The sequence below is a fragment of the Vidua macroura genome, chromosome 16 (genome assembly GCF_024509145.1).
Source record: "Vidua macroura isolate BioBank_ID:100142 chromosome 16, ASM2450914v1, whole genome shotgun sequence".
Classification (NCBI taxonomy): domain Eukaryota; kingdom Metazoa; phylum Chordata; class Aves; order Passeriformes; family Viduidae; genus Vidua; species Vidua macroura.
The window spans coordinates 4,682,903-4,707,500 of record NC_071586.1 but is presented as its reverse complement, the minus strand read 5'-3'; the positions used below and the strand labels follow the sequence as shown (position 1 = coordinate 4,707,500).

Below are 24,598 nucleotides of genomic sequence, written 5' to 3'. Positions count from 1 at the left end.
CAAAAAGTAGAAAACAGTTCAGAAAGTACAAACTTCCAAGTGTACAGTTGTTCATATTCAGCATTGTGAATTAGACTTTTTTTTCCCCAGCAGGAGTGCAGCATTTTCGGTAAATGTAAGAGTATCTAAGTTCTTATAAAGCATTCTAAAACCTGTTTCACTTCAAAGTGCATCTATCATAGCTGAATGCCTTCAGTTGTACTGCCCTGTTTGCTTTGTAAATCCAAATTCCTATGAAGGGATAACACATTAAAAATGAATTAATTTATTTAAGCACCCCAAGTTCATGAGCCTGGGCTCTGTATCTCACCCCACAGCTGTGTTTGCTTTAGATTTGAGCAGAGAAGTCTTCATTGCTATCAGAGGGATACATGAAATTCCAGGGGTAGCAGTGTTAGGCAATTGCTTTCCTTAAGACCTGGTCTGAAACTCAGGAAAATATGTGCAAAAGGCTTTTATAAAATACATTAGTTCCTCTTTTGCTTCCAAAGCATTGATGAGTAAGGGATTAAATTTATATGTCAATTCTACTTAAATACTTGGTATCCAAGTACACCTATCTTTAGAAATTACCCAACAAAGGAAATGGGCAATTCCCACTGGAAAAGCAAGGGAAGGAAAGTAGCTCACATCAGGCTATGCTGGGTAAAGGACTTGGTGGTTCTCTGAGCTGGAAAAGGAGTTTGAGCGTTCTCTGAGCAGGTCTGACACTGATCCCACACTCTGGAGCCTCTCTGGTAGGAAGAACTTCCATAAACCTCAGCCTTGGAACCCGCCACATTAGGATGCAAACATGATTTGGGGATTTGAAATATTCAGTAACAGAATCCCTTGTGTCTTTTTCACCTACACTGAAGGGAAGAAGACGTTACTGCTCTATGTCAATTTTTCAAGTCTGAGAATTTTGAATATCATTATAGTTTTAATTCTTTCCAGACAAATTTCATTCCAACAGTAAGAAAACATCTAGAAAACATCTACAAATGATTAAAGGCAGACATGTTTCCCTCATGACCTTAGTAACATGCAAGAAGAATTGCATGTACTATTATTTTACATGCTTTAATACCATGATCATTACTTTTATAGCAATGAGAATTGGTATATTTCCTTTGTTTTTCTTTTTTCCTGATTATCTGGTATTGCTGCAATGCTGAGCAAGGGCTGTAAATCTATATCTGTTAAAAATACATTAATTTTGGTCCAGTGGTAGGGCTGCATTGTGCCTCCATCCTACCTCCCATTCCTGCAGGATCCTTGGCTGTGTCCCACTGCCTCACAAACAAAGCCCAATAGGCCACCTAGGATGGCACTAAGTGGCCCAAATGCAAGGGCCTCTTATAAGGAAGGACCAAGCCTGAATACCCAGGGCTCACACTGTATTAAATTATTATTATATTTAAGCCATCTACTGAAGTAACTGGCAAGTTTAAAACATTGATGTAATATACCATGTTGCTAATAATATTATTGTATCAATATTCAACAGAAATCTTGACAACTGATGGGAAAATATGGACAAACACACACATTAAGGAATTTGAAAGGATGAAAATATGACTGGTTCAACCCGATATTGACTTCTGAGTACATTTTTATTACCCTTTTTCCAAAGCAGTAATGACTTATTGTCAGTGTTTTACATTGCTTTTTTCATCCTTCTATATAAACTCTGTCTCTTTTCTTAAAACAAGAAATGTGAAGAAATCCTAATGTGAGAACTGTGACCAAAGTTAATCCTTGCTCCTTAAAAAGAATGGTTTATATTTATATTATGATAATGCTAAAGCTTTTACTGTGATATTAACATAGAAATGTTATTGCAGAATTAGTGATGCTTATATTCTTGTTAAAATAACAAACACTTGTTTTTCTTTTACAGGATATTGAAATTCCACTTAAACAAATGTGTCCAATGTAAACACAAAATAAAATGTAAAAGGATTTCTTCCAAATCTTCTGCAAAAGAAAATATATAAAATTAAACTGCACAATTTTCATTTTTGCACTCTCCTGAATACACTTGACATATGTAAGCACAAACATGGATGAAAATATTTCCAAAGGGGAAAGAACACATGCTCAGATATTATCTGGGAAAAGATGCATTGAAATTCCTCTGTGATGAATAGACTTTTTTTTTTTTTCTCTTCAGGGTGACCTCTACCTTCAGAATATGATGGTTTTATTATGATTAATAAATTTCATTTCCACAGAGGAAAGGAACAGTGTCAGCTTAAACTTAAAGCAAGTGGGTTTCTTTTTAAATGCTAATTTTTAAACACGCCCTTGCATGACACCAAATTTAGAAGCTCAGAAGGTTAGCAGAATAGATTCTGATTTCCAGGCTGAAAATAGGAAGAAGGATTTAAACTATATTGTCACACTGCAAATCAGTAAGCTGTTTCAGTCCCACACACACTGCTTCACTTACTTACTGCTGTGCCAGCGTGCTTACTTCTCATGACAATTAGTGGCATTTAAATGCTTTGTGATAATTTACACTGCAAATTATCATTCTAGGTAAACAACTTACTAAAATTTAGAGCGTGCCAATGGTAAGGTTGTGAATAAATTAATAGTCGATGGCATTCTCTGTGTATTTTACAGGATGATAAAACAATGTATCCAAAGCAATATGCACAAATTCTTGTCTCAGAACACAGCTGATGAACAATTTTGATGCATCACTAACTAGAACAAGGTATACTCCTCTATTTTCCACTATATCTGGGACAAGCATTTAGGACATAATGGGAAAAAATGTGTTTGCTAGCATTTTGTTAACATACTGACACTGGTTCTTAAATAGCTGGACAAACAACTTCCTGGGAAATAAGTGAGAAAAAACCCCAGTGTAGCCATGCTAACTTCTGGAAACGTAGCCATAAGCTATCCACCAATAGATGGCATGTTCTTTACTTATGCTATGCCTTAATCTCTTCAATCATTTTCAGCAGAGGGTTTAAAAATGCTAAAATACTACATAAAAGGACCATTTGTTGTTAATGGATCAGTTTTTTTTTTGAAAAAGTAATTTATAAAGGGAAATTGTGGGCTTTAGTTTATCGGGGCCCTTGAAAGGGAGTATCTTTCTAAGTAGTCAGTAGTAGGTGTTGTTGAAGTCTCTAAAAATTGGGGAATTCTGTGCCTCTTTGATCATAAATGCCGTTTCAGGATTTTAAATTCTTTAATGGTATGGCTGCATTTCCATACACATCTGGGATAGACAGTGGAGCTCCAATACTGGAGACATTGAGAAGCTCCTAAATGCACACTATAGTGCTTAATAACAGAACTAATAAGGAAAAATTCAACACATAAAACATGAACCAAGTTAACACATTTTCCTCAAGTTATTTGAGAAGTATAGAAGGAAAAATTTAAAGAATTTGATACAGATATTTTACTTATCAACTGCCCTCTATTTTTTCAAGTCTACATATCGCTGGAGGAACTACAGAAAATTATGAACCTGCTTAAGAAGTATAAAGAGAGAAGTTAAAACTTGGTCACTGCCTCAGATCAATCTAACTCTGACCTCAGCCACATTACAGGCAAAGCCTGTGTACCACTGGGAAACTCATTTTTCAAACTTTTCCCCAATATTATCCACTCTTTACCCACTCTGATTGCAACTGAACAATCAAGTAATAAAATTGCTTCTGGAAGGAATACAAGGAAAGCAAGGGTTACCTGGCCTTAATACCATATAAATACAGAAATTATTCCAATAATTAACTTGGTGCTCTTCCTCTTGGTCACAGCACTACGATGATCCCAAGAGAGATGACACCAGCAGCACAGCTCCTCCCTATGCACACCAGTCACACACCACACTGCTGAGCAGTATTTTGGGCTCAGTGGGTCAGACCTTTAACCTAAAATTCATCCCACTGCAGTAGGATGGTGTCTGCTTGCAACCAAATAATTAATTTAACTAATTAATTTAACTTTAATCTAACTTCATTTCAGATATTAACACCAAGGGACTGCAGGCATTTCAGGCACCTGAATCATCAACAGGTCTCTACCTCAGAAGGAAATGGACAAAGATGCCTCTGAAGTTTTTACTTAAGATCAAGGAAATCTACTGATAAAAACAATTTCCAGGCATTTTCCTTGATTGGAAAGGTTAAGAATGCTAAAATTCTCCTTGCCAAGTGTTGGATGCATGCTATCAAACACTGAGGTCACTGTACAAGGGAGGACCATCACATACTTTATTCATAGCATCTTCCTCTTCCATGACCTATAATGTGCTACAGATTTGTGATGTGGAGCAGAGAAAGAATTGGGAAGTGACAGGCAGCACAATAAAGAGTGAAATTTCAAGGTGTACTGCAGGGCTGAACTCCTGGCACCTGCAGAGCCATAAGGGATTTCCTATCACTACAGTACTAACACATTCCTAGGTTTTCTCAGAGTAAGAAACTTGATCAGGGTCTGCCATGGGTAGAGGGCAATAATGAAAGGTTTCCATGAAAGGATGTTCATAAATATGTCATTGATGAAATATTAAAAGCACTGTTTACTTTTTCCTGCAAGCTGGGGAAAGGAGAAAGTAGAGAAGCCTATGCAGACTTTTCTGTAGAGATGAATTTCCAATTCTTGGCTGTTTACTTATGTATGTCACATCTCAGTTTGGCCAGTTAATTTCCTTGCTAATTGACAGGCATGTTTTGCAGCAGTTTCACTGATGCTCAGATGTGGTTTTAATTTTGCTTCTGTTTGCTAGCCTGTATCTTCTTTTAAAATTTGTGAGATGTTTGCAGCCAGCCAAAGCTGCCGTCTTCTAAAACATCTAAATTAACATGATTGATACTGGTTAATTTGCAGAAACATAGAAGGGTAACAAACAGCAGCACAGGTGACTTTTCCCTGAGCTGATGCTGGATAACTGCAAACTGGAGCAATCCTAGGCACAGATCTCAGCTTAAAAACTCTCATTCAGTTTCAGTCTTGCTGTGTGGATTCACACCAGGGTGGGAATTGAATCTGCTGCCTAGTCAAAAGTCAAACAGAATTCTGTGTACCACCACCTTTCTATATAGCTTCTATGCAAGAGACTTAGATTTTATATAAACTTTGTTTAAAAAAAGCCACTGGGGAATCTGGGGCTTGCCATCAGGTGACACCTAAAGCCAACTCTATTCCAATGACAAAAAAGCATTTCTTAGGTCTGTAAAACGTTTTCTTATTACTAGTACTGTTATATTTAGGGGTAATAAAGCTTGAAGAAATTCTTACCTAGTGCAATAATAAATATACTGGGTACATTATTTATAAAATTTTAAAGCAGTCTTTTGTGATCACATATAAAGTTCTGCAACCATAGCGTTGTTTTATGTTTATTTGCAATATGATAATCTCAAGATATTAAAATTGAATCCTTGCTCATTTAATGGACTTGTATACAGGCACCCATACATGCACACACACAAATCATCTTTCATGTGCTCTATTTTTAGCCCACCAGAGAAAAACCAATCTAATTGCTTCATTAAAAAACCAGCACAGGAGATACACACGTGCCTATAGGCACTTGTTGAGGACAGACACAGATTATTCACTATTTCTGTTATCAAAGGGGCTTCACATTGCAAATCCTCCATTTACAAATGACAGGACCTCAGCTTTCCTTAATCTTGTCGTGTTGTCACATTTGAGCAGCCATGCGAACTGACCTAGAACCGCGAGCACCGGGCAGGCAAGCTGTCACACAGATAATGACAGCCACGCCAGCCAGGGCTTCCACTGGGTGACAAAAAGGAATTAATCAAACCTCATGGAAGGACAACAGAGGATGATCAAAGTGTTTACTGATTTTTATCAACTGGTCCAATAGCTGAACATCTTCAGCACGCAACGACTCAGAGCAGTAAAAGCTGTGACAAATGGAATTCCATATAAGCAACTATTTATAGCAGCAGTAAATGCAAGTTTAAACTGCCAACATAAAGGACACTTGAATTTATAGAAGAAGTTTAATTTTGTGCATTAGTGCAACATTTCCTAGTCTTTCCAGAGCAAAAACTTCAGTATCTGCTATTTTTCACAGAGAACAGCAGTACAGCCTTAAATAAATACTAGCACAAAGACCATACAGCTGCTCCTTCATCTTCATTTTTTATTTGATTAGCAGAAGAGCATAGCATAATAATAAAAGCATCTCATAGAAAAGGGTTATTTTCCCAAACTGCTTCATGAAATGAAGTCAAACCCATTGGCAGCAATAGAGAAAGGGAAGAACCTCTCTCAACTGAGCATATGTCTTCACAGCAATTGTAACAGGCTGAAGCAACACCTCTGAAGCTGCATTCTTCCAAAGAGTTTGGATTGGACTCTTTCAAATTCCTTTGTAAGAGTATGATCTAATTGCTATCTCCTACCAGACACATGAACAGGTCAATGAGATGTATGCAAGTTCATATGGCAAACTTTTGATCATCTGCACTTATTTATGTACCTACCCTGGCAGAGGTAGGTTTGCCACAACAGGCACTGCACCCATTCTAAGCACTTTATCAAATATTAATTTGTTTTAAATCAGTATCTCCATATTTGCTATCGCTCAATGAATTAAATTGGTGGCAGTGTTAGTGCTGACAGGTTAATGATAGTATACAGGAAAATTGCAATGACTGGAGCAATTGCATTTGTTAAAAATGGCCAATATTCTCTTCAAATATTTCAATAGCACAAACCCCACAGTTTGCTTATTGAAGCTGCTTGCTTTTATTCAACATCTTTCCTGGAGTTATGAAGTTAAACCTTTCGAAATGTTTAATCTATTTTGAGGACTGTATCTTTCTCCAAATGGAGGTCAATAACTTAATTTATGATTGTCAACTTCTAAAGCTTTATAAAGCATTTCTTTTGCTTGCATGCAGACACACACACACAGAATCCTTCCTCCTGGGACTGATTCTGCTCAAAAATGTAAATAAATACAGTCACAATTGGACAGGTGTTCTAGCCACTTCCACCATACTTCATTCCAGATTCAGCTTTATATATACCTGTGCCTTTCTCTCTGTTATTTCAAAATCATAAACTGCAAATACACTTGGGAGAAAAATAATACCAAGCATGCATCAGCATTGGATTTTTTTTTGCTTCTACATAAAGGTTGGATAGCATTTAAAAACTGGAAGAAGAGAGAAAGATAAATATAAAATAATAACCCTGTCCCATTTTTACACAAAAAATATAAAATGTCATTTGCAGGTACATCTGAGAATGCACTTGTAAAAGACACAAAAAATGCTTTTTCTTTACAAACTATGAATTTTGATGTTACAAAACCTAAAAGAGGAAAAAAAAAAAAAGATAGATTGAGCACTGATTTGAAAAATCGACTAAGAATGCTAAAGCTGCAAAATGAACAACGTTCTGCAACCAACATGTAAATAAGCCATAGATTTATTCTGGGTCTCATTCTGGTTTATCCAGAGACTGACAGGGCAGATGCCCATTGCCCCCATCAGACAAGAACCTCAGGATTAATTCTCCCCTAGTGCAACTACAGCCAGGAATTTGCTAAAGGAAGGTCCTCAGATATACTTGTTAAAATTCCATCATCAAACCAAGAGGAGTTTCTTGTAGTTTCCCTGTCTCTGTTCTAGTTCAGATCTGCTTGCAAACCCTTTAATCATGTCTGCCAGAGAAGATCTATCCCAGAAGTGCAGAACTTCTCTTCTGAACAGTAATTATTTTTAGCCTCAGAATGCACTGGATGCAATGAAGAGTGAAATGCTTTTAAATTTCCCATGGAAGGATCCCTCTGTCAGATATCTGAGGAGGTTTCCCTTCTGTAATGTGCATTCAAGAACAGAGAGACAAAAAGAGATGTGTTTATGGACACAAATCTCTCATTAACACATTTGTCTACTTAAGATTACTTTATTCCCAAATAAAAAAAGATACCATGTGGCTGAGGGCTAAGTATCCTCTGGCAGGAATGATGAAGGATTGAGAAGAAAAGAGTGAATATTACTAGCAGAACCACCCAACTGCTCCCATTTCCAATTGATGATCAAGTTCCAACCAAAGCTTTACTTGTTATATATTACCATTTGTAATCCACAAACACACCCATCCTTTACAGGGAGGCAATGCAAACATACATATACTCACATTTCAAACATTGAGCATGTTTACAAGTATCTCCACTCGATATCAACTTTACAAACACAGTAGAATTACTGTCATTGAGCTTAGAAGCACTAAAAAAGCACTATAAAATCATATTGCAGGTGTTTTGCATACATCTGAAAAACCACAGGAAGGTTAGTTTTGGTTCTCAAAGTACCTCTATGTTTGCTCCATGTATTAAAACATAAAACATCAGATAATAAAAATAGTTGGAAGTCAACTTAGAAATCCAAAAGACCAAATTCAACTTCAGCAATTTGACTCACAGGAATACAGGCCAGAGAATTACTTTTTTATGAAGTCAAAAATCATTTAAATTCTATTACTGAAACTTAGGTATATAAGAAACAGCAGGTACAGGTTTTCAACACCTTTCTCCTTCATATTTAGTGGGAAAAAAAAAGTCACCTATAGTCACCTGTGATGGATATGTTTATAATATGCTCAAAACAATGCCTAGCAAAAATACCTTTTTGTTGAATCCATTCAACATAGGTAATCAACTGGTAAGCTGAAAAGTTTTGACAAATACACACAGCGATCCATTTCCTTTTGTGTAAAGTTCACTGAAGGCACTAATAAATTAAATTTTTATTTTTTATAAATAATATATTTTTGATTGGAATTCTAAAAAAGTCATATATGGAATATCTGTAACAAAGTCTTGAGCACTTAAATTGTGCCTGAATTGAGAGAGAAAAATTTCTTTACTATAACAAGAATTATTGCTTAGAAGGGTTCACTTTGCAAAACTGGTCCCACAGACCCCACATCTAACTCAAGAATTCCAAGTTTAAAAATTGCTAAAATAAATATATTTATTCTTACTTAGCAAAGCTTAGATTTACAAATTAGCAGCCTCCCTACGACAGCTCACTTCAATGAAGAGCTGAGCAGGAAGCTCAAGTGAAATAACCAAAGCCAAAATCCAAGTTGAGTGATATGAAGAATGTGACAAATGTTGGCTTCTCGAAATGTATTATTTACTTCATAATTTAAAGACTTGGAAAAACCTATGTTAAATCAGGTTTTACTACAGAAGAACTTTTCAGATTACCACCAAAAATGCTACAGCTAGCATAGAGATTACAACAGTTTTAGCATATTTTGGGTTTATCTATTATCATCTTTTCCATAAATAACTGTTCTCTCTTTGGTTCTATGTAGATCATCATGGCATAAACAGAAACCTCATTACCTTTCATTTATTTCTGCTAATATAAAACTCTATCAGCAAACACTTCTTAATACCAACATTTGATTTCACACTATATACCCTTTCATCCTTCAATATGAGAAGTTTCTATGAACTTGATTTTTTGCACAACATTATTGGCAGAATAAGTCCCAGCACCATTACTATTTATTTCAGCCTTTTGATTTCTTACGTAGTAACATAACACCATCCTTACCTGAATTAAGACTAAGCTTGTTCAAACTCTATTGCTTAAAAGAGAGAAAACCTCTTGACATATTCAATATCTTTTTAAAATATAAATAAACCTTTGAAAAACATAGTTCATTCTTCTGTACCCATGGCTTACAACATGATAGTATATGGAGACTTTTTACTTACTAGAGAGCGATCCTCTGAAGGCACAGACCCTCTCTCCCACTATCTCATCCATAGGATAGACTTTGTGAGTGCTTTAGGGTCTGCAATACCCTTGTGGGCATCATTTGCCCCCAACAAGTTGAAAAGAAAATTGTTACATCTATAGCACTTACAATGTCCTGCACACATCTAAGCCTTGGCTCTTCTCGTCAGTTCTGTTTGGTTTGACTTTTGAAAGTCCCAGTCCTGCAGCTTTTATCAGAAGGTTTAACATATCCTGACACACTACCATACTTAAACTGGAAACAAAACACCAAAGTCAGCCAAATAACCTAATAATGGCTTTTATATGGCAGAACCTATAGGCTGAAGGTATAAATTCATTAAACTATTCCCAAGATTTATACACTACAGACTTTCCTATGCTTTGTCTTACGATTAAATGCAGCATGTGAAAAAGGATATTGAGATCTGGATGGATGCATCAAGAAGTATCAATGATTGTTACCTGCAGAGGTGTTACAAGAAATTTCATCTGCTGCAACGAAGACGAATTGATTTCTGCAAGAGAAGATAAAATTCACAATACTGCTTGCTGACTGGGAAATGTGCTAGCTGCCAATTGACTTGATGTTTACAGATGGGGTAGGGGAAGGGTGCTTAATTTTAATGAATGTAGCAAGAAAAAGTGTTGAGTACTATAGAGTTTATAAGGATCATGAGGTAGACATGCTGGGATCTTTTAAATGAAATAATGGTGACATTTGGATATGGACTATGTACAAACTCTTGCATTGGAAGCTTCATGTTTAGTGTTACAGATATGTCAATATATTTATGAAGTCTAATAAAAATAAAACAATATATTGATATTAAAGGGCACTACTGCAAAATATGTAAAAAGCGCTTTTGAAAAAAAAATTAAATTGCAATTTACTTTGTGCATCTGAAAGGAGGATATTGAAATGAAAATATTTTGCTTTTTCTATGTCTAATATGACATGTCTAAAATTAATTTTCTGCTATTTATTTAAAAAATGACATAGTATATTCTCATATACTGTCATCCAAATACATAGAAAAGTCTTTTGCAGAATATTAGGAGAATAAGCTAGAGATATGAGTAATTTAATATAAACCTTCTCTTGCAAAATTCTTTTTTTTTAAACCAGGTAACATAAAAAGAGAAATGCTAAATGCACTAGTATTTCAAAATGCAGAAAACTTCATTGTGGCACAAATCCTGATTTGTCCTTTCTGAAATCTAGGCAACCAGGATTTGGGTTAGTGGAAACCATGCTTAAGGATTATCATCAACTGATTCCTTTCTATGCATATACACAGCTGCCTCGGGGTATTTTTGTGCTGTGCAGGGTTAATGAACCCGGGTGCAGAGTTAACACTCGGGTGTGGTTTCCTCCCAGCTGCACACAGCCCCTGCACTGCCAGGCACAGCAAAATCCTGACACTGAGCTTTGCACAGCCTTAAAGCCAGTCTAACAACCAGGAGCCAAAGGATGCAGGCTAAGGACTGCCTGGAACAGCTCTGCAAGCATTAAGTGCTGAGCATCTTACTGAAAACCATGCGGGAGCAAACGTTCCTCAGGGGCAGCAAAACCTTGGGGAGTTAAGCCCTAAGGGAACAAAATCCATTTCTATTACTTCACCTCCAATGTATCAAGAGATTTGAAACTCTCGTTTAGAAATCTGTGAACCTTGTTACTTAGAGGTTCACATTCTAAGAGGGGAAAAAAATAAATCCAAACCAAAACAAGGAATCCGCAATCTGCACTGCAGGGACAGGATTGCGTAGGTCCAAAAGCAGATCACTGCCTCTGCCCTAGCAGAAATACTGGCACTGGCTGCTAGCCTGAGCTTAGTGATCAAATTGTACATTCTTGCATTTTCAACTCTTCATTAAGTTCAATTAACAGCTTTGCTCTTTATTTTGTCATCTGCAACAGTTTCAGGAGCTAATGAGATTTACCTAACAAGTAATGCTAATGACATGAATTTAAAAAACCAAAGGGGGGTAAATTTTACATTATAAATACAGAGCTACTCTGTTTTTCATAGGTAGCATAATTTGTCACTGTATTAACTGCTACCAACTCTGTGATAATTATAGACAGGACAAGTTAGGTGCTTGCCTAAAAGAGCCAGTAGCAATGCAGATTTACCAGCTACTGTTTTACAGAAAATCCTTCTGACTCATTTCTATGAAGTTGTTAAACTGCCCTCTCAACTAAATTAAAAGATTACTTTTCCTTAAAAACTGCCTCTAAAGTTGTTACTGTGGAGCTCCTTTTGCTCCTTTCTGTTCAGAACAGTAGAACATTTAGCCACAGATTCTCTATTTTCAGATGTTATAAAACAGAATTTTCTGCAAGGGTAATATGCTGGGTTAGTACCTCCAGGAACACCCCAGAACACTAATGCAATTAGTCCTTTGAAATGACAAATATTATTTAAACTGTTCTGAAATCTTACTCTTTTTTAACTAAGTCTCTACTAATTGTTGGGAAAAAAAACTAATTAAAAAAAAAAAAAACAACAAAGTGATACCTATTTAAAAAACAACTACTATAAACATCTCTTGTTATACTGCTTCATAGGAAGTAACTATTTTGCTTTTGTAAAGTTAATTTCACAACTCCATACACAACTTTTAAAAGTAGGAAGTTACATATTGGTCAGCATAGCAACTGTGGGAGTGTAAAGAATAGAGGCTGGAGTCCAAGAAGCCAGTTCAATATTTTATAACTAATTAGGTATTATTTTTAGCAATTAGAAATTAGAAACTCTTAGGAATTAGAAATTCTTAAGCACTTTGATGCCTTTAATGTTCTTACAGTGGCAGGATTTATTCAGCAAAATTCCATACTGTGGTTTAGATCGACCCAGAGGGGGAACTGCTCATCAGAGGCACCACAGATATCACAGCTGATGCTACAGCAAGGGTTAATCCTTTGTGTGGGCAATGCCAGGGCCTGCAAAAGGACTCCTTAGGAGTGAAGCTGGCTCTGCACCAGATCCCATCTGTCCTAAAGCTGGTGTGGAGCAGAGGTGGCAAAGGACAGCTCACCTTGCCCAGTCCTCTGCAAATGTGGAGTGCTCCCTTTAAAGACCGACTCTCTGCACTAACTCTGTCGAGCATGCAAGGCTTGAAAATCTCACAAGGAAGATACGATGAAAATTCATGATGCGTTTTAGGCTGGTTTAGTGTTCCTCATCACTGCCACACTTTTAATGATTCAAAAAGGTGCAGGAATTGTAAGCGGACCCAACTTTATTATATAATAAGCCCTGCTCAATTAAGATACAGAATCACTTCCATAATTTCATTTGTGTATTAACAGTGAAAGTATAGAACCAAATTTTTACTGTTCACTGGTTAATACTTCAGATGTAAAAGAACACAGATTTAAACAAAAGAAACTTTTTTTTATAATATTTTTTTTTTAAGTTGTTACTGGCTGTGAGATAGGAAAAAAAACCCCAAAAAACAAACAAATCTGAAAGGATAACATGACAAATACATTGACCTGAATGTACAGTTGGATATATCCAACCTGTCAGATCCTCCTTCCCTGGGCTAAGTGCAATCCTTTTAAGTGCAGGAGTGGCACCTTTTGGCAGCCTGAGCTCTCTGATGTCTCCCAGACAGTGTGGGTCAGGAAAATGTGCTGCTGGGACTCCAAATGGCTGGGTTCCATCCAAGCAGCTACTTCCCAAGGGCAAACACTCTGCATACTACTGCTTCTCTCAAGCCCATATATCAATTTTTATCTCTTCTAGCAAATTGAAAACTAACTCATTTTTTACCAGTATGGTAATAAAGATGGTTTTAAATTTTGAGAAAAAAAATGTTTAAACATTTGATATATATCCTGAATTCAAACAAGAACAGAAGGGGAAGACAACAGAAGTACTATTAAGTGATTTAGATGTGCTTTCTTCCTTTAGGGTAGTTACTGAACCTGCATCACACCATCTTCAAAGGTTTGAATATATTGTAATTTCCTCTGCTCCATTCCCTGTAGCCCCTTTGGCAGTAACAAATGTGTGCCTCCAAGGCCCCACATCTGACAGAAACCTCTCTCTTTTGGCACCTGCTCTTTCTATCCAGCAGTCCATTTGCATGTCCAATACATTACAGGCTTTCTTACTCTCTTCTTGAAACTGTTTGGTGAAAACATGCCATACTATAGAACAGAGATGTTATATATATTGAGGGGTTTAAATTCTTTAATCACTGGAGCCTGAGCCTTGTCTTTTCTATGGCTGTCTAATATAAACAAGTACTTCTGTGAAGAACTACCTGACCCATAAATGGTCTGTCCACTTTATTAATGGAAAATTCAGAACCTGGAAGTGGAAGATAGGAAGAGATTCAGAGAATTGGTCTCAGACACTTTTTTTTTAATGACTTGGGGGATGTAACTATCATGAAACACAATTCCAACATAAGTTCAGAATAAACTGCTACCCTGAGTGCTTCCTCTAAAAGTTTCCATGGAGTCATCCCACCCTGGGGAAGGAAGAGCTTCTCTGGGTCTGAACTAGTCCCCACTCCTCCAAAAGCACCAGCCTCCCACCCCCTTTCTCTCCTGCAGTCACTGGCCCTGCTGCTCCTCAGGTGTACAGAGCTCCCAAATGTCTGGGAATTTCTAAACTTAGGTCATTATGGGTCAAAAACCTATGCAGGACACACGGGGCCAGTGAGTGCTCTGTGTGCCCTCTTGTCTCTCTAAAATGCTGGGTGGCACTAGGACTTCTCACTGCTGTTTCACACAGCACATGACTGAGAACAAAATTTTGGCACACACCTAATTTCACCCACGACTCCCAGAAGTTTCCAATCCCTCCTCCTCAGCCTAATAGAGCTTCCTTAAAATGGAATACTAGAGGTCAAAGGGGATTTTAAGAAATTAATCACACTGGCTCTAGGAAATTTGAAATGTAAAAGAAATTATAATCCACTAACATACAATGATTATGCTTCATAGACCTGAATTCCTGGGCTTTGCTGACAAACTTCATAAAACTAGATAGAAATAATTTTGCCTAACACAGAAGTTCAGACCCCCACCCAAAAATACAGCAACTGCTGAAAACAGTGCAGAGCCCTAGAACATCAAAATTTAGGATGAAGGCAAACACAATATTGAACAGAAGTTACAGTGGGAAGGTTTAAACTATATTTAATCAGTTGACTTTTCTGGTAGGACTGCCATTGGATTGACAAACAAAGCCAGTATTTAGAACTCAGGGATCAGAATCTCAGCTGGTAAAATTGATGCAGCTTAACCAAAAGCACTGACTTCCCTTCCTGGAGCTGCTCCAAACCAAATTCCCCAAGGATCCTGTGCTAACTATGGCATGCTGATTTTTCAGGAGTTATATGTGGTACATCTGTATATTTCTCCATTATTAAAGATATTATATATTTCCTTTGTGCTCTAAACATTAAGACTTTGTTGCTCTTGTGAGGACCCTGATGTTGAGGGCTTTTTCACCATGAATTTCAATATAGCTGACTGCTGGCTCCTTGAATGGTTTCTGCAATACTGAAGGAGGGACAAAGTTCCCCTTTATAATCATTTTATTAAGTCCTTCCCAACTCTCTCCTGCTGGTGTCCTAAATTTAAATATCAAGGCTATCAAAGAATTTAAACTTTTTAATATTTTCATAATAACTATAATTAGAAGGTTGATTTTGCTATTATCATGCTTTATATTCCCATTACTGTAAGATCAAAGTACATTACCATACCCATAGCATTTGAATCACAACACAAAGACAACTAAACAACTTCACAGCCATACCTATATGATATATTAAAAGAAATAAGAATAAAACTGTATATAATTCATGTGGTATCAAGCTTCAACAACACCAACAGTAACTTGTTTGACCTGATGTGCATTAGGAAGTTAATTAGACACATTTCTTCAATGTCAGGTTCTTTTTCTCTGCAGAATTTCTTGTTCAACCTAACCAGCAATGATGCCAAGACAGAGAGGAAGATGTGGATATTTGGCTTTCACTGAGGTCCTCTGCTTTCCTCATCACAAGATAATTCTCTCCTACATCCATAATACCTATTTCTTTCCTGAAATTTTGAGGCAGGCCTTGGAAGCAGATAGAGGAAAACCCTGTCTCAAAAGCAACAAATGCAGCTATTTCTATAACAACTCCACATAGAAAACACTAAATAAAGCTCATCAGCTCGTCCATCTGCCCAGGCTCAGCTGCCACTGCAGAAGGTGCTGTGTCCCCCTGGCCTCCCCAGGTCCCTCCTGTCCCCAGGGTGTCTGAAATGGCACTACAGCCCTGTTCCCAGGCATTTCATTCCCCTGCCACATTCATCACCTCTGCATTGCTCTCATCTGCGTCCTCTTTGTGCTCAGTACAGGACATTTCTGTGTGCTTTAGCCAAAGACAGGGTGTCTCTACCAAAATTCAGCGTGCCAAAGACAGCAGGAGAGAGAAAAGAAATAATATCTCTCATCAAGTTTTGTCCTGCTACCAATCACACAACTTCTTGACCAGAAATAATTTCTTTTAATACCAAAAAGTACTTTTGCAATTGCAAAAAACATGCCTTCAAGAAAAGAAAAAAATCAACCCCCAGATCTTCTGGACACCAATGGAAATGTGCATTCCCAAGCCCAGTGATATGCCTGCATTATTTACTCAGAAAAAAAAAACAACTAACCAACCAACCCAAAAACCTAAAGGGATTAAAAATACCTGAAGGGAACAATGGACAACAGAAGGTACTTTCTCATAATTTATATTCTTATCTCAAGCTTTCCCCAGCAGATGGGCAGGCATTTTTATTTTAGCCCTGATATTGAACTAGCTGAACAACCCACTCAAATTCTAGAAGAGAGAGACTCCTTTTAGCACAGTGCAATACTGGTGCTGTAAAGCAGATTGGAGGAATGTCCACGCTGCACACAGGGTGGATACAAGAATTCTGCCATGGCAGTGGCTTGGATACAAACACCGCCCCTCTCTCCTTTCATTAGCCCTCGGTATAAAGAAAATTTCTGGCAAATAGATGCAATCTTCCAACTTAATACTGCTGTTGAAAAAAAACCAAAAACCAAAAAACCCTTTATTTTTAATATATTGCCAGAATGTGGACAATATATTGCATCACAACCAGTGGGAAAATCTGTAGGTCTTTCACCTTCCATATTTCAGATCTACAATTTTTATTTCCTGATTTTTTTTTTTAATCAGAGCTATACAAATAGACTTGGATCTAACTCATATCACCTGCTGCATCAGTGGAATTTTTTGATGTATGATCATTCAATATTTTATACCTAGTAGGAAATTATTTGTTACTAATAATGCAATATACAGAGTCTAAAGATGAATATTTACCTGCAAGAGGAACATGTGATTTTTAAGTAAATCTGGACATTTTAAAGTAAACCTAAACCTAATAGGTGAAATTCTGAATACCACACAATTCTGAGCAGAACTCATACTGATCTCAGTAGCAGAACTTCTCTAAAATTATTGGCCTTTTAGTGTGATTAACACAGTCTAGGCACTTAAATTAAATACTTGAGGAAGTAGTGCAGTAATTCTATTTCAGAAGTGCTCCACATCAGCAACATAAATCGATGTCATTATGATCCAGGACTGCTAAATTATGGCTATATTTGAAGTCTTAATATTTATATTTGAAAGATTTGTTTATTACTATATTTTGGACATACTGTTCATTCTCTTTAGGACAAAGAGCATTTTGAAGTCAGCCTCGTGCAAAGAATCAGTATTTTAATCACTAAAATACATTAAAAAATAACCATTTATTTAACTGGGGGATTTATTCTTTTTGGACATCATGGCATTCTTAAAATAATGCCTCAAAAACGTACTTTATATTTGTTTCTTATTTTATAGCAATTATTACTGTTTACTAGTAACCACCATTTTATCCACTATAACTTTCCTAACATACAGAGGTATCATTATAAACTTCAGCAATTATGAATAACAAATCTTTTCCTTTACATATATTAAGTTTGGAATGACTTTACAAATTAGTTGACAGCATAATTTGTTTCTTATTTTAGCTAAAATACAATATACATGAAAACCTTGCCAGGATTATTTAAGAATTCATTCAAGAAAAACAAAACCAACTTTAGAAGCTGGTACATGTTTGGTTTACACAAAGTCTTTGCTTTACTTTTTTTTTTTTTTTTTAATGCATGTATATTAAACACCCTACAGCAATTTTCACTAAAAATTTCTTTAGGATACATGGATAAACATTCTATTCCCACTCCTGCAGTATTCTTACAATCTGATGTTTGCCTCAGGTGGGCTCCTAGAGTATCAGCAGCCTGACAAGCCCAAAGGAATATGAAAAAAAAAATCTACTTAAATACCTAATCAAATGTTTTAGGCTCCTCAGAGGTGTGAAATGCTACAGTAAAAACATGCAGAAGTGTAAATTGCCTCTTTCTTGATTAATTTCATCAACATTGTTATTTAAAGTTTGTTCTTCTAATACTTCACCACCTTGCCAGAGCACACTGCAAATTACACTAATCCATATAGACTATATCCATGGCATCCCAGCTTTAATAACACCATTTCATTCCTCTATCTTCTGTCTTCCTCTTGCACAATGCTCTTAATTCCTGCTTGCTTTTAAAGCACTGGGTTGACAACACTTAGAGCACGTCCTAATCTGCCTCTTTGTGGTCTATCAAGCCAATGATCTGAGAGCTGAGGAGTGTGTAATTAGCCACTGACATGTCCAAAGGAACTGTTATGGTCTATCATGTCACAGGCAGTGACCCAATGGACTGTAACAGTTTTGGTCTGCTGGATCAGGAATCAATGTTTTAGCAACTCTCCAACTCCGTATTTATCCAGTCTGCCGAGTACAACACTGAAAAATTTTAAAGTCACACTTTCTTCCAAAATCCTCTAAGAGCAAAGAAGTTTTTATGAGCTAGTAATTAGATAATTTCTACTTTAAAAATGTTAACCAGTCCTTTCTCCTCTCTCCTTTTAGAGAAAAGGTATGAAAATTTATCAAAATAATATATTCATAATCACAGTTATTTACTATGAGCTTTTACATTACAATAAGGAACTCCCAAGTTAAAAGTCAGGCTACATAACCAGACATAGGCTGGATGAATTAAACAAAACCAAGAGAGGATACTGAAACTGAGATGTAAATGTCAGAATAGGTGCACTGATTTTATTTTTTTTTTTTTTAACATGATGAGTATTTTACATCTCTCCCTACATTCAAGAAGAACCTGGCAGCAAAAGTACTGAGCACCTTAAGTTTTGAGCACATCAGGAAGCCAGGTATGGAAATCTGGGCTTTAGTCTACCTCTACCTTCTCTCCCAGTTTTATCTTCATGATTTCCAGCATGGATGTCACAGCAGATTTCACAGAAATAGCCTAGAGCCTTTCCTTGTCTATCGGGATTCCTAAAATATCCCTTGATACTGGAATGAATGAGAATGGAGATTAAAGGTAAGAGAAGTAGAAGCAGGGTATGAATGAAACCAGCTCTGACACGACAAAAGTTTAATAACTGGTGTTTGCCATAATTCTGAGCAGTAGCACTAAGATTTTTCACTCCTGTATCCCCTCAGTTTTGAACTGGTGGAGGAGTTTTAGCAGTTCCTTGGGTACTATATGAATAGTCAAAGTACACACAGGTGAATCAAGCCTTCAGAGTAGCAGTAAACAGGTTAATTCCACCCAGCAGAGGAATGCATTCAAACATCAAAGCACCTTCCTAGAACTGGTAGATTATGTTTTTAGCAAATGTAATTGTTTGCAATGTTTTCCTATGTTGATGTGACTCACTGAGTCTCCCCCAGAAATGCCATATCTGCAATATTTTAGAATGAACCATGCTTCAATTATTGGAAAGTACTTTATGCAAAATAATTTCATTTCAGGAAATTCCTGTCCAAATGTACTACATGAAAGTCCCTGTTCATGGAATTTCAAACACTTTGATGATTTTTTCCCACTATAACATTTTCTTTATTCATATTCACCCACTTTTACTTTCTAACTCTTCACTAAAAGGTAGTGTTATGGTTATACTATGAGTCATACACTCCAGTCATCCCCAAAACTCTGAATGAACTGGGATGAAAATGGATTATGAAATATTAAAATGACTCCAGTGATCCTCTAGTTTGCCAGAGATCACACGGGCATAAAATTCTAACAGGTAGATGGCCAAACCCACTACCTCTCTGTAACAGCCAAGCCAATAATCTGATTTTTATTTGCAATAATAGGGAATAAAGAAGCTTTAGCTACCACACAGGATTGTCCAGGAAAAAAATAAAAAAAACCCCAAAAACTAGACCAATAAAATAGCACCACATCAAACCTAAGCAGAAGAAGTGTTAAATACATTCTCTGTTGCTGTTAGAAAAGCTAAGTACCACCTCTGTACCCAGTCACGGTGCTAACTGAACCTTTTCATTGTGAGAATTTGAGTAGCCTACAACATGGGCTGTACAATTCCTCCTTAGGGATCACCCCCAAACTTCCCATTTAAGATTCCACTGGGATAGCAAAATATACAAATGTTGGAAGGTTCCAGCTGGAAGTTGAAAAGTTACCACTATATTCTAATTTTTTTCCTCTTTCAATCTGATTCCTTTAGAAACTAACATAGTTGTAGAGAAGCTCTTTCTCCTTAATCTAAGAAGGTGCAATTATGAAATGAATGAGATACTAGATTTTAAAATATTTATGATTCTGTAAAATTATTTCATGGAAAATTAAATTCTGGCTCAAGATGCTATTATTTTTTATATGCAATCAAAACTTTAATTTTTAGTATATATCTCTAGTAATCTTCAATAAGAGAAAATAATTTGAATAAAAATGGAGTGGTTTTCATTGTTTAATCATAAAATAGAAGATTATATAGTCCACAATATAGTCCTCAGCTATAGAAGCTCACAATTTATATTTTGTGGTTTTTTACTCTTCATTCTAAATTTTCATTTTTTAATGAGCAAGTTCACTATTAAACCAAATCTGTACCTATTCTATTTTAGGATAACCTGAGCACAAATATCAAGTATTACTCTAAATTACTTGCCCAAAGAGAACTGGAAATTATATTAAACTGTTTCTGTAGACACTGCTGCTTTAAAAAAACTGAATGCATCACATAGACATGTTAAAAATATTAGAATATCAGAATTTTATCAGGAGTAAGATTTAAGATCTGGAAAACACATGACTTCCATATGACAAAACCTTCTCTCTCAAATTTCATAAAACCCTAGGTATAACCACAGAACATGAAACACAAATTGTTAGTGGGAGGAAAAAAAAAAAACAAAACATACTTTATACTACAAAATGTTATGCGCAAAATATTTTGGAATATGCCTTATTAAAAAAAAAAAAAAAAAAAAAGCAAAAAAAAAGCTTCCAGTGATGAGGGATTTAATCCAGACAACAAAGAGGTCAGTGGGAATGTCCCCATAGTTTGGAGTGAGGTTTAAATTTGGTGTTATAGAAGGGGATGGTGCTCAGAGCAGCCCCCTCTGTCTGTGTGAGAGTGTGCGTGTGATGGATGGGAACGTGTGTGTATTATGGATACTGCACCATCCATGGATAAACACAGCGGGGCCCTCACGGGACACAGGCAGCTCAGGCTGTGCCCTGCCTCTCAGACAGGGCTGCCTCCTCCTGCCAGGGCTCTGCTCACTGCACTCCCAGACACTCTTGCACAAATATCGCTGGCAACGGGAATATGCGCAAAAGGAACATTTCTCTTGCTCCGATCGAAGATGCAATAATCAAATCATAAGACACAAAACCAATAGCCAATCAATGTGAATAAGTCTGCCCATAGGCTTAATTCAAGCAAGCCATTCACTGAGCTATGTGATGGATCTGTCAAACCCAGTACAGCATTACAGACATACCAGCAACACCAAGTGAACATGCAATGACAAAATGACAATAGGCCCCACTGCCATGCTCAGACTCCTTCTACCTCAGGAATACAAAACTGGATGACCTTGCTAGTTTCTCTTACTTCAGACTCGGACAGAAATCTAACAACTCTTATTTATTTATTTTTTTAAAATATTGCATGAAAGTTGAATAAGAGCTGTACAAACATTTTATTGACATCTGATTTAGTGTCTTTTGCACATCCTTACAATTATTTTTTTCCAGATATGCTCAGTTTAGAGAGTTTGCCAGGCAAGTTCCAGACTGATGATGAAGAAGACATATAGACCAATAGGTCCCCTTTTAGAACTTCTACTAATTGAAAAACTTATCAGAGATATTTTAAATCTTGGCAAGTTAAACATATTTTTTTTTGATCCACTTCTGCAAAGACCTTCAAATCTGTACTGCAATTTAATATATGATAGATCACACAATATAAAAATTGACTTTGGAATTTGTATCCAGTGACTGTATTTCTTCATAAATAAAACAAAATGTACCTGTTTCTTTGTTGTTTTTGTTTTGTGACCCTAAAAAAAATGACTGGGGAGATCTGCCAGGCCTACCCCTGTTGTGAAATTTGGTTTAGGAGCACATGATCTGTCTTGACAAATACTTCAGGGTTTGCATTGATTGGTTTAATGGTATTTCCTTGCCACCTCATTCTGCCCTGTATTTCTGTTCCTTGCCTATTTCCAGCAACATTTCCAGCTGTGACAAACAAGGATACCATTGCATTCCTTCAAATAGAGCCCTCTCACAGTGATCATTATCAATCGACTTGGGCTATTGATTCTGCAGTCCCAAATCTTTCTGTTAACCTTTATTTTTAATTTACCAAAACTTGTCTCCAATCTAAAGATTTCCTTTTTCCATCTCCTGACTTAAGCCTTTCAAGTATGGAACATTGCCATTCATAATGGATATGAGTGGTGACCAAAAAAAATAAAGCTTTTCTTATTTTTAAAATTAGTATGAAGTAGTATTTCCATTATATGTCACTGCTTCAGTGGTACTCAATTTCTTTGAGCATCATTTTTTATACAAACAGTAAATGCAGTTCATGTGTAATTAAATTAAATAGGGGCTCATATGAACACTAAATAAGTGTATAAGGAGATATGAAATCTTCAGTGTTGTGAGAGGAGAGCAGATGATAATTACATTGAGAAGAGCAGATACAAGCAGTGATACTGAAGTATATTTCAGCACCTTCAATATTAATAATTTCACAAAAGTAGCTAAATTAAATTAATTTTAAAATGAACAAAAAGTTAATCAAATTAAACAAACTGTAGTTGTGAATAATCAGAGGTATCCATGTTTGCACATAGTTTCCCACATGCAAAGAAATGTTTGAGCAGATTATTTGTTTTGTTCTCGATGCTAGTTTTGGGATTCTCTCGTAAAGAAATTCAGTTATGAGATTTGTAATTAAGACAAGAAACCATATTCATTTGGGGGAAGCAGATCGAAGATGATGGTTAACCACATTTGAAAAGAAAGATAAATTAAAAAAAAAATCTAAAAGATATAAAATTCATTTAAGATATCTAAAATTATGCAAGCAAAGACAGGTTATTGCAATTCTAATTATACACAAAGTGTATCTGAAAATTAGACAATTTTTTAAAAAAATAATTAAGGATTGTAACAACTGCGTTACTACTGAAGCCATCTCCAGCTTTCTTTACAGCATTTAAGAGCACTATCTTCCTAAACAAATCCTTTACCTTTTTGGCAGCATAACTCTTTGTGATGGTGACTCCCTGCCCATTGCAGAACATGTGACCAACTGATATTTTATCTTTCAGCCTTTAATCTGGTTTATGAGAAGGTAACATCAACTCACAGTTAAAGCATTTAAAAATCAGCTTGATATTGTTCAGTTTCTCTGTGTAATGCATTGGTTTAATTAATAGAAATAAACAGCCTATAAAATGATCCAGGGACACCTGAGTGATAGCTGGCAAAACCTGGCTCACCACAGGAGGTTATTTATAATTTTGTCCTTTTGGTTTAGTAGCCTTTTAGAAGCAGGCGTTGTTTTGCATTACAGAAAAGCTCACATTAAAACCCTAGAGCTGCGACACGCTAACAAACCTTTGTGGAAATGAAATGAAACTACTGAGTAGCACTTCATCTGTGCAGGTTCCCCTAAGTAGAAATAGTACATTGCCAACAAAGTGCACACAGCACAGATCTAGTTGATATTACTGACCCAAAATCAATAAAAAGTAGCTTGCTTACCTGTCTGACACAGCATGCCTCAGCCATACATGCAAATTACTCTATTCACATAACTTTAAAAAATATATCTTCATTACCCAGAATAAGCACTTGAAAGGCAAATATGCATGCATAGCATTGTAACATTCATACCATGGGACTTGGTTCTAAAAATACAGAATCCATGAACAGCGCTTCAATCTAAGAAATTGTGCACTAGAATTTCTTAATCTCTTGATTTCTTTAAGAAACAGAAGCATTTGTAACACTGTCTAATTTAGCATTTAAAGAATTTTTTCAATATTTAAGGCTTAAAAAATTATTTCCATGATTCCAAGGGAAAATTTTCTTGTATCAGGTATTGAGAAGCGTGACCTTACTTCTCACTGCCATCATGAAGCAAATTATTTGTGTGTCTCTGCCACCAAATGCACCCTCCCTTTACAAGGGAATACTCCTCAAGAACTTGAAAAATATTAAAGATAGAATAGATTTTAAGGGTGCAGTTTATGAGGAAAACGTAGGATAATCCTCCTCCTCATTACAAAATCATGTCCACACACTGCAAAGACTTAATTTTATGCAATTTGATAAAATCCTGTTCCTACTGAAGTCAACAGCAATTTAGACATTGACTTCTAAAGGATT

At 36.2% G+C, this 24,598-nt stretch overlaps 1 protein-coding gene across 21 annotated transcripts in view; it reads right to left on the bottom strand.

The window, feature by feature from the left end:
• Positions 1–24,598, bottom strand: part of RBFOX1 (RNA binding fox-1 homolog 1) — a 1,011,377-nt gene that overhangs the window by 4,992 nt on the left and 981,787 nt on the right. For 5 of the 21 annotated variants that reach the window (XM_053991708.1, XM_053991716.1, XM_053991723.1 and 2 more), the window contains one exon: positions 10,221–10,273. The exons of the other annotated variants lie outside the window; for them this stretch is intronic. In XM_053991708.1, the coding sequence (XP_053847683.1) occupies positions 10,221–10,273 (53 nt within the window). The remainder of the gene's footprint in view (positions 1–10,220; positions 10,274–24,598) is intronic. 21 annotated transcript variants of the gene reach the window in all.